Source organism: Egretta garzetta, unplaced genomic scaffold (assembly GCF_000687185.1).
Source record: "Egretta garzetta isolate BGI_Z169 unplaced genomic scaffold, ASM68718v1 scaffold131, whole genome shotgun sequence".
NCBI classification, from domain to species: domain Eukaryota; kingdom Metazoa; phylum Chordata; class Aves; order Pelecaniformes; family Ardeidae; genus Egretta; species Egretta garzetta.
In genome coordinates, this window is record NW_009258478.1 from 168208 (window position 1) to 182225 (window position 14018).

The 14018-nt window shown below is 48.6% G+C and overlaps 1 protein-coding gene across 1 annotated transcript in view; it reads right to left on the reverse strand.

The window, feature by feature from the left end:
- Positions 1-14018, reverse strand: part of RPTOR (regulatory associated protein of MTOR complex 1) — a 163041-nt gene that overhangs the window by 81598 nt on the left and 67425 nt on the right. The window contains exons 9-10 of the mRNA XM_035899198.1: positions 8171-8271; positions 7064-7208 (exon numbers count right to left, since the gene is read on the reverse strand). Coding sequence (XP_035755091.1) covers positions 7064-7208; positions 8171-8271 — 246 coding nt within the window. The remainder of the gene's footprint in view (positions 1-7063; positions 7209-8170; positions 8272-14018) is intronic.

The window sequence follows — 14018 nt, forward strand, 5'->3', positions numbered from 1 at the left end:
TTGTTAGAGTCATGGGGAAAAAAATGGGGGGGGGGGGGGGGAGGAGGAGGAGCGGTGATTGACTGCTTTAATACGCCAAAGGGAACTAGAAAGGTGGGCAATTTGTAGATATGCTCCCTCAACTAATATTACACTTTAGCACACAAACAAGAGATAAATTAGGGAGCAGCAGGGAAACAAGGATGGGTGGCGTGGCATCCTAGAAGTGATTTATGAAAGCCAACCCAAGAGATCGCTGCTTCTCTTCCTTCTTTGCGGAGACTGCTGTCTGCAGAGTGCTTTAGAAGATTTGTTTTCACTACTTCGGGTACAGAAAGAGCTGGGTAATACCTTGGTGTTGTTCCTTCCTCACTGCCCTCTTCCAATAACCCCCGGACCCCTCGCTGTGACAAGACGACACATGACGCTTCCGCTGGGCGATAACCTACTGACACCTAACATCGCCATGTTTCAACTTCACCATGTTATCCTACTGACGAATGTGCTAACGAGGCTTTTTGTACTTGTGTTGTCCTCATCACTCTGTACATACAACAAACTGATAGAGCACTTGGACAAGAAGAGAGGACAACTCCTCTTTGTACACCCCCGTTGAGTTAGAAGCTCTCATACCCCTAACATAAGGCTTTATACACCTCCTTGCTATGCCTCCCCCCAAAGGGCAATAGAAACAAGCGTTCCCACACAGTGACTGATTTGACCAAGTCCAAGGGACCTTCCATCGTACACCACCTCTCAGGGGGTGGCCATTTCTATGTGGTCCAAACCCTATGTCCACGAGGCAGTAACTAGCAAGAACCTGGACCAAGGCACCACAGGAGGTGAAGCTCGAGTTCTCCATCAGCGGGACCAGCAGCCCTCAAACCATGAGTTCAAAACACTTTTTTAGGCCATCAGCCACAGCGCATGGCTATCCTTACCCTTACGCTTGTTCGAGACCTGGCAGTTGAATAGTACCACGTCTCACAAAGGCAAAAGCCTTTCACAGTGCTCCACGCTCCGCCGGGAAGCAACCGCATCATGGAAAGAGGTCAAACTTGCAGGCTTTCAACTGTGTTAGGGTGGGGGACTCCTTAGGTTCAACTGTGGAGAAAACAGGCTTACTCTCATGCCTCTCCCGTATATATCTCAGAATAAATGTGTATTAAATCCTCCCCTCAGCTGGAAGATCAACTCCGTTAAAAACAGGCAAGGAAGCGCTTCCGTTCATCCAGGACAAGCAAAGCAAGGCAGCATGCCGACAGAAAGAGCCTGCAGAGAAAAGCCAGCCATGCCCTGCGTCTCTCTGCACTGATCCATCCGTTCAACAAGGCACTCAGCAAAGCAGACACAAGCCATCGTCCTGGGAAGGGACGCAGCATGTCGGAGTGTATGAAAATTAAAAATGAAAAGGCCTCGCTCCTCCATAATTCTACAATAAAAATTAAACGGGGAAAGAGCTCCCCTGCATTCCGTCGTTAACTCTCTTCTCCCACGACAGAAACACTCATGTATTTGCCTTTATATTGTAGTTTCAATTCTTCTTAGCCCCTCAGCACACAGCCCCTCTCCACGTGCCCCCCCATCTCCCCAGTTTCATTACAGTAGGACAGTTTAAACTTTGAATAATTTAGTGTGAACTCATCCAGCTGCCTTCACTTTGTTTCCCGGAGGTGCTGCAAAGTTTGGACTTTAAGCGAGGAACAGAAGGCCGAGAGTACCAGCTCTGCTCGACGGCTGTATTACCGTGCAAATCCAGGCCGTGTTGGGGAAGGGAAGCCCACAGCAACACTTCAACAGCAGACACGAGGCGCGGGTTCGGAGACGCGCGCTGGCCTTTCGTCTCCCACGTGCCCTGCGCCAGCGGACAGATCACGCAGGCAGATTTCCTTACACTCAAATTTTCAGGGCTGACTCACCCCAGCTCTGCTCGACGGCTGTATTACCGTGCAAATCCAGGCCGTGTTGGGGAAGGGAAGCCCACAGCAACACTTCAACAGCAGACACGAGGCGCGGGTTCGGAGACGCGCGCTGGCCTTTCGTCTCCCACGTGCCCTGCGCCAGCGGACAGATCACGCAGGCAGATTTCCTTACACTCAAATTTTCAGGGCTGACTCAACGTCGAATGCTTTTAATTCTCACGTCACGTTTTTCGCATAATGTATTACTGATGTCTTTTAACATTCTCTCTTCTTCCGGGAATAGTTTGTATTATATTGCACCGCACATATATTCGTGAAAACGAGTATTTCTTGCTTGGACGGTCATGCTGCGGAGCAACTAAAGAGAAGCTGAAGCCATCTGTAGCCGTGGGGCTCAGGGACCAGGGTATCTGCTTGTTTGGAATTGTATTTCTGGACCCATTAAATATCTCAGACTTCATCAAGTACACTGGACGAGATTTGTCATGTTTGTTTTTTCCGCGAGTGCAATTCCACAACATACCCTGTTTGACAGAATCGTCACATTTCAGCCCAAATTCAGCTGCTTCACCGCGACCTCCCCCAGCCGGCGTTAGGGGAGACAGCTGGGAAGCTGCTCAGATGCAGCTACTTTTAAAAAATATTTATTGCTGTGAATATTTGGCACGATGAGGAAATCCTCCCTTCTCCGGCCCATGCGTTCCCCTGCTCTAGCCACAACGCAAAGCACACGCGTTGCTATTTTGGTCCCGCATTTCTCTCCATTAAACTATCCGCAGCCCGTCAATGGCTCTTGGAGATGTTAAGGCCAACGCGTAGACACAAAAAGAAATCTGGTTAAATCAATGGTGTAATCTGAATTAATCTGATCCTTCAAACATCCAAGAGTTCCAAACACCCTTTCAAACGATCGCTTCCTTCTTGCGGAGACACCAAGTCCTTCTGCACAGCTAAATGCGACGCACGTCTCCGAGGAACCGGTGAGCCGACCCGCAGCCCTTCCGAGCACCCCCACAACGTCCAAGGGCTCCAGCTCCTCTCTCACCTGGAATTGCGTTGCTATATTACGGTTTTCTTTCCAGCTAGAATGTCAAGCTTATTTTATGCGCAGTATGTTACGACTTTCTTTCAACTGGGATTTCATGGTTGGTGCTATTACAGACAAATCATAGCTCTTCCAAAGCATAATTAAGGTACTTTGTTTTTAATATATGACCTATGTTAGGAAATATTTCCAAACACATTATTAGGTCTTTTCAAAGGCCGTGAACATAGCCTGCTGCCAACAGCAGTAATGTACAAACCATAACCCATCGCAACAGAGATCGAGCTGCCAACAGAGCATCAGGCCTCCTATTCTTCCTGCGCCATGGACAGAGCGACTCTTGAAGCTGAACAGCACAGCCGGTCAATCAATATGTATTAATATTAATACCTGTATTCTAGCAGGGCCTGGGGCAGCCAAGAAGCTCCAGCGTGAGGCACCATGCAAATCCAAACAAACAGCCTGTGCCTGGAAGGGTTTACGCCTACGCAGGTCAAACAGAGAAAGCCAATAAAGGCAGGAAAGCCACGAAGGTAAGAAATAGGTCAGAGCCTACCAAATGGGGCAGGGGCACAGAGATCAGCGCTCCTGATCCCAAAATGCGGTGCCCTTCTCAGTGAAATGAAAAGATTGACAACTTCTGGGTCAAACTTGCCCTCAAAAAATAAGTTTGCGCTTTTCCTCAATTGTTCGGGTAAAAAGGACAATTAACAGAACAAGGCACAGTGCCCTCCCAAATGAATTGAATAAACCAACAATTTAACAGGTCAAAATTCTAAAAAGTTGTTTTCAAAAGGGCTACGCCAAAAGGAGCAGCAGCTCCAGCAACCTCAGTGCTTCTATTGCCACCACGCCAGACCCTCAAACCACGAGACATTTGAGTGAGACTTAGGGAAAATTATCAAACGGGCAAAGGGAAGCAAAAAAGACAAAGAGCAAATGGTTCAGGTTTAATGTCTGGAAAGGGGCAGTCATAATTACTGACCAGGTAAAGCGATGCTTAAGCCAAGCGTAAGGGACGTTTTGCAGGAGCCGCCCAGCCCTCCGGCAGGCTCAGAGCCGTGGCTTCGGCAAGGCAGCGTCGCCAGGAGGGCAGCGCTCTGCGGACAGCGGCGGCTGCTGCTGTGAGGAGGAGGGGGATCGGGGCAGCGAACGCAAAGCTCAGAAGAGATGGTGTGCACCTTGCTGCAGTCGGCGAAACGCCGACGTTTACTTACGCCTTTTCTGCAAGAGATGGCGTGAAAAATGTACCAACGTACAACAGCAGCTTGCTTCTCCAGGTGGCCTTCTGCTGGGATGTGAACTGTTGTACCTGTACCTAGATCCCTTTTTTAGTCACTATCCCAGCTCTGGATGTGCAGAACAGCTTGTGGCCTAACAGCAGGGAAACAGATAATCTTATATTACCATCATCTTGTATTACCTTCGTGAAGAGGGGAGCAAAGCCCAGGAAGCCAGACGAGCACCCAGAGGCTAGTGGAAGAGAGGCGAGCATACGCACGCGTGGGCTGGAGAAGGCAGAACCTGACAGCACCGCCTCGGCTGCGGGCAATAAACCAAAACCCGAGTCAGGAACACAAACCCAGTGCACAGACGATCAGGGTTACAGGGGACCAGCGAAAGGTGTGAGGCCCTAACACAAACCACCCAGATAAACAGCCCAAAACGCACAGAAGAGGGGAGGAGAAGGAGGAAGAGGAGGGGTGGGGAAGTCCTGTAAAGTCTGAAGTCAGACCCTGGGGGAGCAGTGGCTGGCACACGCCAGAGCCACTCATTGCATTCACTGAGCATTTATAGCACTGGGGGAGAGAACCCTGGCGATTCCTGCCCACCGCTTGCAGATCAAACCATCGCCGATGCCACGGCAGCCAGGACTCGCTCCCCACATCACCGCCTGACACGCTGGGTATGAGAAATCCGTGCAAAGTCTCAACAAAACAGCAACCAGCAGAAACTTGCTGTGTCACCCAGCACGTAACAACGCAGACGCAGGTTCAACGTGGCCATCGAATCATGGTGCTCCAAGTTTCTGTTCTTTCCAGCGCTCCTTTGGCCAACTCCCCCTGCCCTCCCGTCCCAACACCTACTTTATCTAAACAGTGAAATGGGTTTGGAGGTTTCAGATCAGGGATCCATTAGAAAATTCTTGAATGAAAGGCAATAGGTAAGTGCAGATGGTTATTTTTAGAAAATATTTAAGTGAGCCCTAAATTAGTTTCTAAATCTGTCCTTACTAAAAGTTCATAATAATGAAGCGAGCTGCCTCGGACAGAAGTGGAATTTCCCCCTTTGCCAGATTTGCTCCAAACCACCCATTTTTTGGAGGACACTGAATGAAGTCTGTCAACAGCTGCTCTGCTCACTTGCTGTCTTCTTTGTGCTCGGGCTTCACAAGGAAAAAAGCCCTGCACGTGACTTTCCTTAAGGAATTTCTTCTGGTAAATCCTAGAACACGGCAGCAGTGCCGTTACCCTGTGGCATGGTCTGTGGGGCTTTCCCAAGGTATTTACACCCCCATTTTGCACCAGGAGAGCTGCAATAAAAGCAAAGAACAGAACGTGTTTGTAGGACCCATCATGCTCCCAAGCAGGACTGTGAGAGCCAGAATGGGATCCAGGTCCTCCCAGCTTCATTCCTGTGGTTCCTCACGCGATGGCAACACCAACTCCATAGGAAACCAGAAAATTAGGCTTTTAATAGGCTGGCAATAAGAATAAATTATATTCCCATAAGGAACTGGAAATACAGGGTTTTAATACACTCGCCATAAGCAAGCTGTAAATAACTCAAGAAATTCAGTGTTTTAATTTCAAAATTTCTGCAAAAATGCATTCGCTCTACTGCAACTGGAAACCCAGTTCTGAGCCTGAGCTCGGCCACCTCTGGCTGCAACGCCAGCCGGAACGACATGGGAACTCGGGGGGCAGGGTGGGGTTCTACGTCACTTACAAAAGTTCCCGTCCCTCATGTGACGTAACGATAGAACAGCCCACCCTACGTACAAGTGACTGAAAGGATTGCCCTCCGAAGTTGCTCATCCAAAGCACTGAAGGACATCGTTTGCCGGGTACAGACACGCGGTGCATTTGCTCAGGCTGCCCAATTGCTAACGATTCCATCCCAAGCCTCCCCTGTTGCCTCCACGCTTTCCAACGATTAAAGCAACTTCCTATCACCAGCGAACGCCGCCCCGATGGCTGCTCCCCCCTGCAGATGCCATCTGGACTCCCTGTTGTTAGCTTGCCCCCGTTTCCTAGAGAAACCGTGACACAGAAATTGAACTCACCGATGCCGCTATCAGTTTTACGCTGCTCGTCGTCACTTCGTACCTCTCCACAGCACTTGTGTTCCTCCACAATTTTACGGGGGGAACTTACCGAAAGGATCTTGAAAACGCAGGCAAATTCAGCCCACTCGGCTGCGTTTCCCTGCTGGTTTCTCAGCCTTTTAGCAAGTTACCCAGCTCCCATCCTCTCCTACGGGAACTACGTTGGCTTGACTGTACCCGTTTGCACGTAGCCAATTTTGGTACTGTTCTGTTCTTAATCATACTGAATAAAAACATGAAAGCAAGTATTTTTGTTATTACTGTTGTTACTATCATTCACGGGACGTGTGCTTGATAGTCAGAACCACACTGAAGAGTTTTTTCGATAACTGTGCCACCTCCGCTTCCATTAATCATCTCAAAAGCAGCGCTAAAGTAGATGAGCTCTGCAGCAAAACATTTCTCCTACTTCAACAACGCAAGTTAAGAATTCTTCCCTCAGGCCCTCTGCTCTCCCCCCCCCTCGCAGGCGCGGGTGACTAGCTTTACTGTGTGGAAACAGAGGCAGCAGATGCCCAACCTCTTTCCTATTCAGAGTAGAAGACTACACGACCGAACCGAAGCTTCTGTATTACAGATTTACCTTATAGTTATGTACGCACCAAAAAGAAACACATCTGGAGATGGGCATTACGCTGCCACACACCGTTTCATTTTTGATCCACTGACCTAATCAGTAAAGCACTGCCTAGATCTAAGCAGTAACAATCTTTCGGCAGTGCCCAAAATCTCCTTAAGGCATCAGCAGGCAGCCCCTGCGGCGAGGGCAACGCGGCGGCGGCGACTCACCACATGGCATGCATGTACGTCGGAGGTAGCCGAGGGCTGCTGACGGGGGTACAGTTGTATGATCTCATAATTCTTTCTGCCAAGAGAAAGTTTCGAAATAAACTGGCCACCAGCAGGTCCTGCCTGAAGAGCTTCTGGAAAAGATCTGCCAAGAGATTGCCAGAATTACTACACGCATATGTCTGACTTGCTTACCTCTGGTAAGATGCAAACATCATTTAAACACATAAAAATAAGTTTTACTCCAGTAAAAAAAATAGTATTTTACTCCAGTAACAAGGAATCTACAACAGTTTTGCAGCGACAACTATTAAATGGAAATCTGCCCTCTGAGCTCCCTTAAACCATGGCAGTTGCTCCCCATTAACAGAATTAAATACTTCCTACCTCAGGTTGGTTTGGGCCCTTTCTGGATAAAATGCTTCCTTTGGTCTTTCACTTAAGCTCAGCCTCCCTAAGTTTTTGGAAATTACTGAGGGAGAAAAGGACCTTTGGGTACTATTTAATTAAGAACTATAGAGCTGTTACCAGCAGTTTGATGTGCTTAGGAAAAGCCAATATAAATCCTAAAAGACAGCAAATGCCCCATCTTTTGGCAGGGCAAAGAGGAGTTTATGCTGCACCAAGCGTTAGAAAGAGCACAGTTTGGAAAGTGCTTACAGGTTTGGCCACCCGTGCTCCCGAGTACGAATTTGGAGCAGAGCAGAGGTAGAGAAATGGGATGAAGTTACCCAGGGGAATCCCAGACTGTCTTCCCAGGAAAGAGAAAAAAGCCCTTTACATAGGATAATAACAGATGTGGAAGAAAACAGATTGCTCTCCACAAATACAGTGAGGAAGAAAATTATTCAAGCTAAAGCAATCATGTTAGCACCAGGAAAAACCCTTCTGGTTTCCAGTAATGAGGTTGCTGAAATGCTTCTGGTAGGAGAGAGCGAATGTAAAAAATTTACCCAGCCTTAAGATTCACTCTGATCTGTTCTTTCAATATCAGGCTTTAATTTTCTCCTTATTCCAGTGTCTCATTTATCTCACTCCTCATCCTTTGACTCCGCATAAGCAATGCTCACTTCTGATGAAAACTTGATTTGCCTGCCCAAGTCCTACCTCTAGGCAAGACATTCCACGCGATGGTGTCTGTGATAGCGGTGAAGATCCAATTCAGCTCTCCCAGCGGAGTCCTCCTGTCGTTCAGTCTTCCAGGAATCCTACAAGTGAGGGAAAAAAACCAAGTACGTTTCCTATTAAAATCGCATGTTTTGATACACACACAGATGCGCAGCTCTGAGCCTCAGTCAAGGCTCACGACAGACAGTGCTCCCAGAACCGGAATTCTTAGCCAAGAATTAATGCTGCTAGGCAAACGCTCCTTATCCAAAATCCCATACATTGGAATTTGCTTGCACAATGAATTGCCAGAGAGAGGATGATACACAAGGAATGGTTACAGATAACTGCGCTAAAGGAAAACATCTGGGAAGACATCGCAGAGATGATGTTGATTTCTGAGATGCAACGGGAATGACTTTTTCTTCAGAAGTGCTGCCCTGCTTCATTTTATCCATTATTCATTTCTTGCCGAAATATTTAATAATAAATACAATTTATATTACAAACTGCATGCTCACAATCCATAACATCCCTGTGTAAGAACTTCTGAGTGATCATGTCCCAGAAAAAAACCTAATTTTTTTTTTTTTTTTTTTTTAACAGTCAGAAAGCTCAGAACAGTTAGAAAAACAGTAAGAAACCCCCTGACAGCGAGGCAGGCCCGGCGCAGCTCCCGCCGCAGCAAAGCACTGCCCGCTCCTGCAGGACCGCGACCGGCAGGATGCGCCTCCCCGGCCCAGCCAGACCATCGAAGTCAAGGTGAGAGCTTGCTACCGCCAGCGCGGCGGCTCGTTTCCAAGGGGGACGTCTGCTGTTCTTGCAAAGCACGCTGTTTTTCACCCAGTAGGTTCTTTGAAAACTTGAGTTCAGGAATTTAGCACTTACCTGTCGCGGGGTTTGTTGCATCGCCACCAGTACTGTGTGCAGGTGCAAATACAGTGTCTTGCTAAAAAAGCTACTGGGCAGCTTTTTATTCAAACAGGAGATATTTTCTGTCATTAGGAACTTCCCAGTTAATACGCTGGCATTCATGGAAATCAGTAACTTGAATGCCAGTTCCTCAACCCAATTGGAGATTGACACATTGCCCTACAGAAACCCAACAGCAAAGCACACGTTCTTTCTGAATTCTACAAATCAGGCATTACTAAATCCCAAGTGACAGACACCACTTTGAAAAGCGCCTCCTAACGCACCAACTGACCACTGAGTAGTAAAAAACCAGAGGAGAACCCCCTCCGAAGAACAGGCAGTGTCCCCAGAAAAGCCCCCTGCTCTTGGGGAGGGCAGTGGACGGGCAGGCGAGCGCGGGGCCTGACCAGAAGCTCAGCAGCCGGGTCTGGCACGAGGGAGCGAGCAGCGGATGAGGGCAGCTCGCCTCACGTCGCCGGGACTGACGCTAGGATGTTTTGCCTAGGATTCACATTTGGGCCTTTGTTTAGACTGCTCAAAAACGGGGCACACAAAATACAGAAGGTGCAGAGAGAGCTTAAAAGAAAAAAAAAAAAAAAGAGATAGTGACTGAACGCCATACAGTGAGAAATTTAAGGAGGTCGTTCTATCGACCCACGGAGGAACAGCTTGAACATCGTGGATAAACACCTACAAGAGAAAAACCCCGGTGCCAACAAATACTTTAGACAAGTGAAGAATGAAAGACAAGCACTTGACCATCGAGAGGAAGGGAAGCGATTCAATCTGCACCTTCCAAAGGTTCCAGGCACACACACTGCAGAGGAGCACGAGTTATTCGGCTCTGCTGAGGAGGAACCCGGCGAAACTCCATAGCCCGGCATACGCAGAAGGTCAGAGCAGACAAACTAAGAGTCTCCTCCAGGCTTAACGTTTATTCTTCAGAGCATCAACGCACCGGAGGGAACGGCCTGCCCGAAACACATTCGGTGGAGGTGGAACAACAGCGTTCCACCGGGAATCTTGGTGTTCCAGGGTCTGGGATCTTGCTTTTGTAGGCTGAATAAAACGTATTTCATCCAGGAGCTGAACCAAGATCTCATCCTGTATTTGTTCGCTTGTGGTAAGACGCGAGGCCTGAAGGAACGGCAGGACCAACACACGGTGGGATTTCAGTGAATGCAGAGACAGGCGATACCCTGCGGTGACTCAAAACCGGCGTAGGCACAGGGCTGCCCTAAGGAAGAAAAGTGGCTGGAACTGTTCTTCAATCTGACCTTCTGCCTCCAAGCTGATCCGCTTTCCTAAAGATGCTCATTTGCTTCTCACAAAAACAAGAAAAAAAGAAGAAAAAAAACCCCAAACCTCACCCAAGCACCCAAGACGAGTAGACTCGGCCCTGGGCCGCCTTCGGAACACTCAGACGCCCCAATGCGCTAATGCAGCCTGGCACGATTGAGCGCAGATTTTTCTTCCCCTTGAGAAAGGATCAGCGATAGGATGGGGAAGTTTTGGAAGGACGCACCCAAGCCGGCAAGGCCCCTGCGGGCTCCACCCTCACGCACCCTTGCCTCCCCCTGTAAGAGGTTTTCAAACGTTCAAGTATCGAGACAGACACGAACCAAGCGCTTTCTCTATGGCAACTTATTCCCCCGCTGTGCACGGCAGTATTCTTTCCACGCAGGTTCAGACGGAGCGTGTTCGCCGGTATAAACAGCTCCGAAACCAGCCAGAAAGTAACACCATCTAAAAAATTCCTGTCTGTCTTGATATCATAGGAAAAATATACATCTCTGAAATGGTGTTTGTTAACTGATCCCCCCGGCGAGCGAGGGAACGCGAGGCCACACCAGTGCCCTTGTGAGGATTTCCCATAAATATTTGCATTGCAGAACACCCTCTGCAGCAACACAGCAGCGTTTCCGAAGTCAGAATGTTATTAATTAGAAACCAGAGCAATCCTTGCCGAGATCCCCTAGCAAGCCAAATGCCAAGCTTAAACCATTTGTTGGCCACTCCCAAGCTGGTTTTCAGCGGAAAGAGAAGCAGGGAGTTCCACGGTAGAGTCCGAATCTTTACACCAGATGGAGAGTTCCGCACACCGGTCACGCTAAACTCCTCGCTACACGCAGGCGGTGAGCGGAGACGTCCCTGCCCGACGGCACTAAGCAGGAACGATGGGCTGAAATCCCAGGCTGCTGCTGGCAGCCCCACCTCGGCACCTCCTCGTGCCCCGAGCAAGCCCCTTCCTCGGGGAACAAGGGAGGGTTCTTATCTTTTGTATTTAAAGACTTAAAATTAGATTTAGTATATTATAGGGTTTCTTTTGGATTTTAAAATGCATTTGCTATTTTTCCATGACGTGACTGCCCTTCCTAAGGCTGATGGCAGGATCTGGAAAACACAGCTACCCGCCAGGGGCTGCAGCCAAGCAGCGGTGGTTCATCGGCCGGCACCTTCTGCCGCATCAGGTGAGTCCATCTGCTTTCGGCCCTCAGGGAGAGCCGGGAAGGTGCTAACTTTGTACCAGCCCCAGGAACGCAAAGATGGATGCTGTTCAGCACTTTAAAACCCTACGCGTTCGGTGTTAACGGTGAGGGCGGAGGGAGCGTGGGGAATAGCACGGGAACGAAGGGCAATGCATTTCCATCGCTGCAAGAACCCTGCCAGAGCTTTCCCATTTTGGACTGGAACGAGACAGCAGCTCTCGGAGGGGAACTGGCAGCGGGGCCGTTCTCCGGGCTGCACGCAGGAATCAATTAAAGTTGGAACAGTCGGCACAGGAAAATAAACAGGGGGTATTTTCTGTTCCTAGGTGGGCCTGCTCAAGCGCTCATCCCAGAAACAGAGGCCAGTTTGTAACGCTCCAGGGACAAGCCGAGCGATCCGAGGAAGGGATTTTTCACACTCAGTGACAGTTGATCTTAATCATCTTTGAGAATTAAAGTTTAAGCTTCCAAAGGCAAGAGAAGAGCGATGCTTAACTCCCAGGCAGCATTGAAATGTGCTCGGGTGGTAGGCACAGGGATTCCAGGCGGATTCCACCTCCACTCGGAGGCACCAACCTCCCAGCCCCCTTGGGAGAGCTGCCCCCGGCGCTACGTACAAACAGCCCACAACACACACCGGCAAGGCACGGGGGACAGCAACCTCCTGTTTGCTTCTTCACACAGTTAAAGATTTATTTGAAATAATCAGTTATGCTTTTTTTAAAAAATAAAAAACCACCAAACATTGTCTTTACCTCTCCCAGAAGTCGAGGTCGCTTTACTTTTGTTATTTTTGTGGAGTTCCACCACGCAAATTTACTTAACGTCATTTTTCAGATACCATACTTGGGGCGAGCACACTTCCCTCAGACAAGGCGCTCTCTCAAACCCATCCCGTGCCTACAGACTGAAGGTTCTTTTTAATTTCTATTTGGGCACGCATCGACACGACCAGAGCATTGCAAGGCTCCACAAAGGCCTCTTCCCCCGAGGAACATTGCCACCCTCTTGCCATCATTTCTCCCGATGCCTTTCACGTTACGCTTTGACAGCCGGCGAGAGCCTTTGACAGCGAGGACAAAGCAGACCTCATTTGTAAAAACTATTTCTGCAGGAGGGGAAGAACAGGAAAAAGGGCAGGAAAAAGGGCAGGCTGTCTCAGCCGCTCACCCCAATTGAACATCTCTGGGCTCTCAATTGCTTCTTCCATCAAGCTCTGACAGACGCCTTTCCAGAGCCCAAATCACGGCAGTCTATTGTGGGAAGTGAGGACTACAAAATGTCAGGGTCACCGAAGAGCTCGCGCGAGGTGTAACCATCAATGTCCTTGTCAGAAATTCAGCAAAATCCCATGAATCACTTTAATTACAGGGAAAGCGTTTACTTCAAAGGATGCCAGGTGCTCCCCTCCGGATGGGCTCCATCATTATCCCTCCTTCTGGAACACAAGATCTAGAACATTGGGATCTACAACCTCAGACTTAGACTTCAGAAAACAAGATGCTTTGGCATCGATGTATACTTGCGAATATTCACAGTAATTTGAGGTTTGGGGGGGAAAAAAAAATTAAATATATTTCACTTTTCACTCTTTCAGGGAAAAAAGGGAGCAAGCACACCACAGCAAAGGGTGAAACAGCGGCGCCAGCAGGATACACGCCGTCGAAACCTCTTGAACTGGCAAGAGCTGCTTAGACAGGATCAACATAGCCAACGCGCTTGAAGACAACACGTCCTCACCACAAAATAACATGAATGATACAGGCGTGCTGGGACTGGGCTCCCGAAACCTTGGCAAACTACTTGAGAAAGACAAAAACATTTGAGGTTCTTAAGTTATTTGTTCAAGAGTGCAGTAAGGCTTTGTGCACCAGAGCTCAAGTCAGTCACAACTCTGTAGGTATGAAAGAAGTGTTGCCATGAAAACCATCCCGAGTACGAGCTCCACTTTGTGTTTACAATGGGCTTTGCCTACTCCAGAGACTGATACCCTGTAATGATGGCGATAAAATTAAATACTCTATTTCAATAAAACAAGATTTATTACGGAACAGAAACTTCTCCAAATAACACCTTCAAAAGCAAAGTTCTTCCTCAACTCAAGTGCTAACGACGACGTCTTACCAACAGGCAGCAGGGCAGAGCATCCCCGTCATAGAGCGGCTTGCTGGAACACATTCCGAAATAGGAAGGCTCCAACACCTTCCACTGAATTTTCTGGAAGAAAACAGAGGGGCTGAAAGCTGCCTAACCTGGGCCTAAAGGCTAACAAAGAATTACAGGTTTTCCACTCTAAATAAAATAGTAAATATAAAAAACCAGGTTGCAGTATTTCAGAATTTGGACTGGCACGCAGGTTAAATATCTGCAAAGACACCTGAAACTGCGGCAGCCGCGATGGCGCAGACCTGCCACTGAGCAACCAGGGCCCCGGCGGCGCCCGA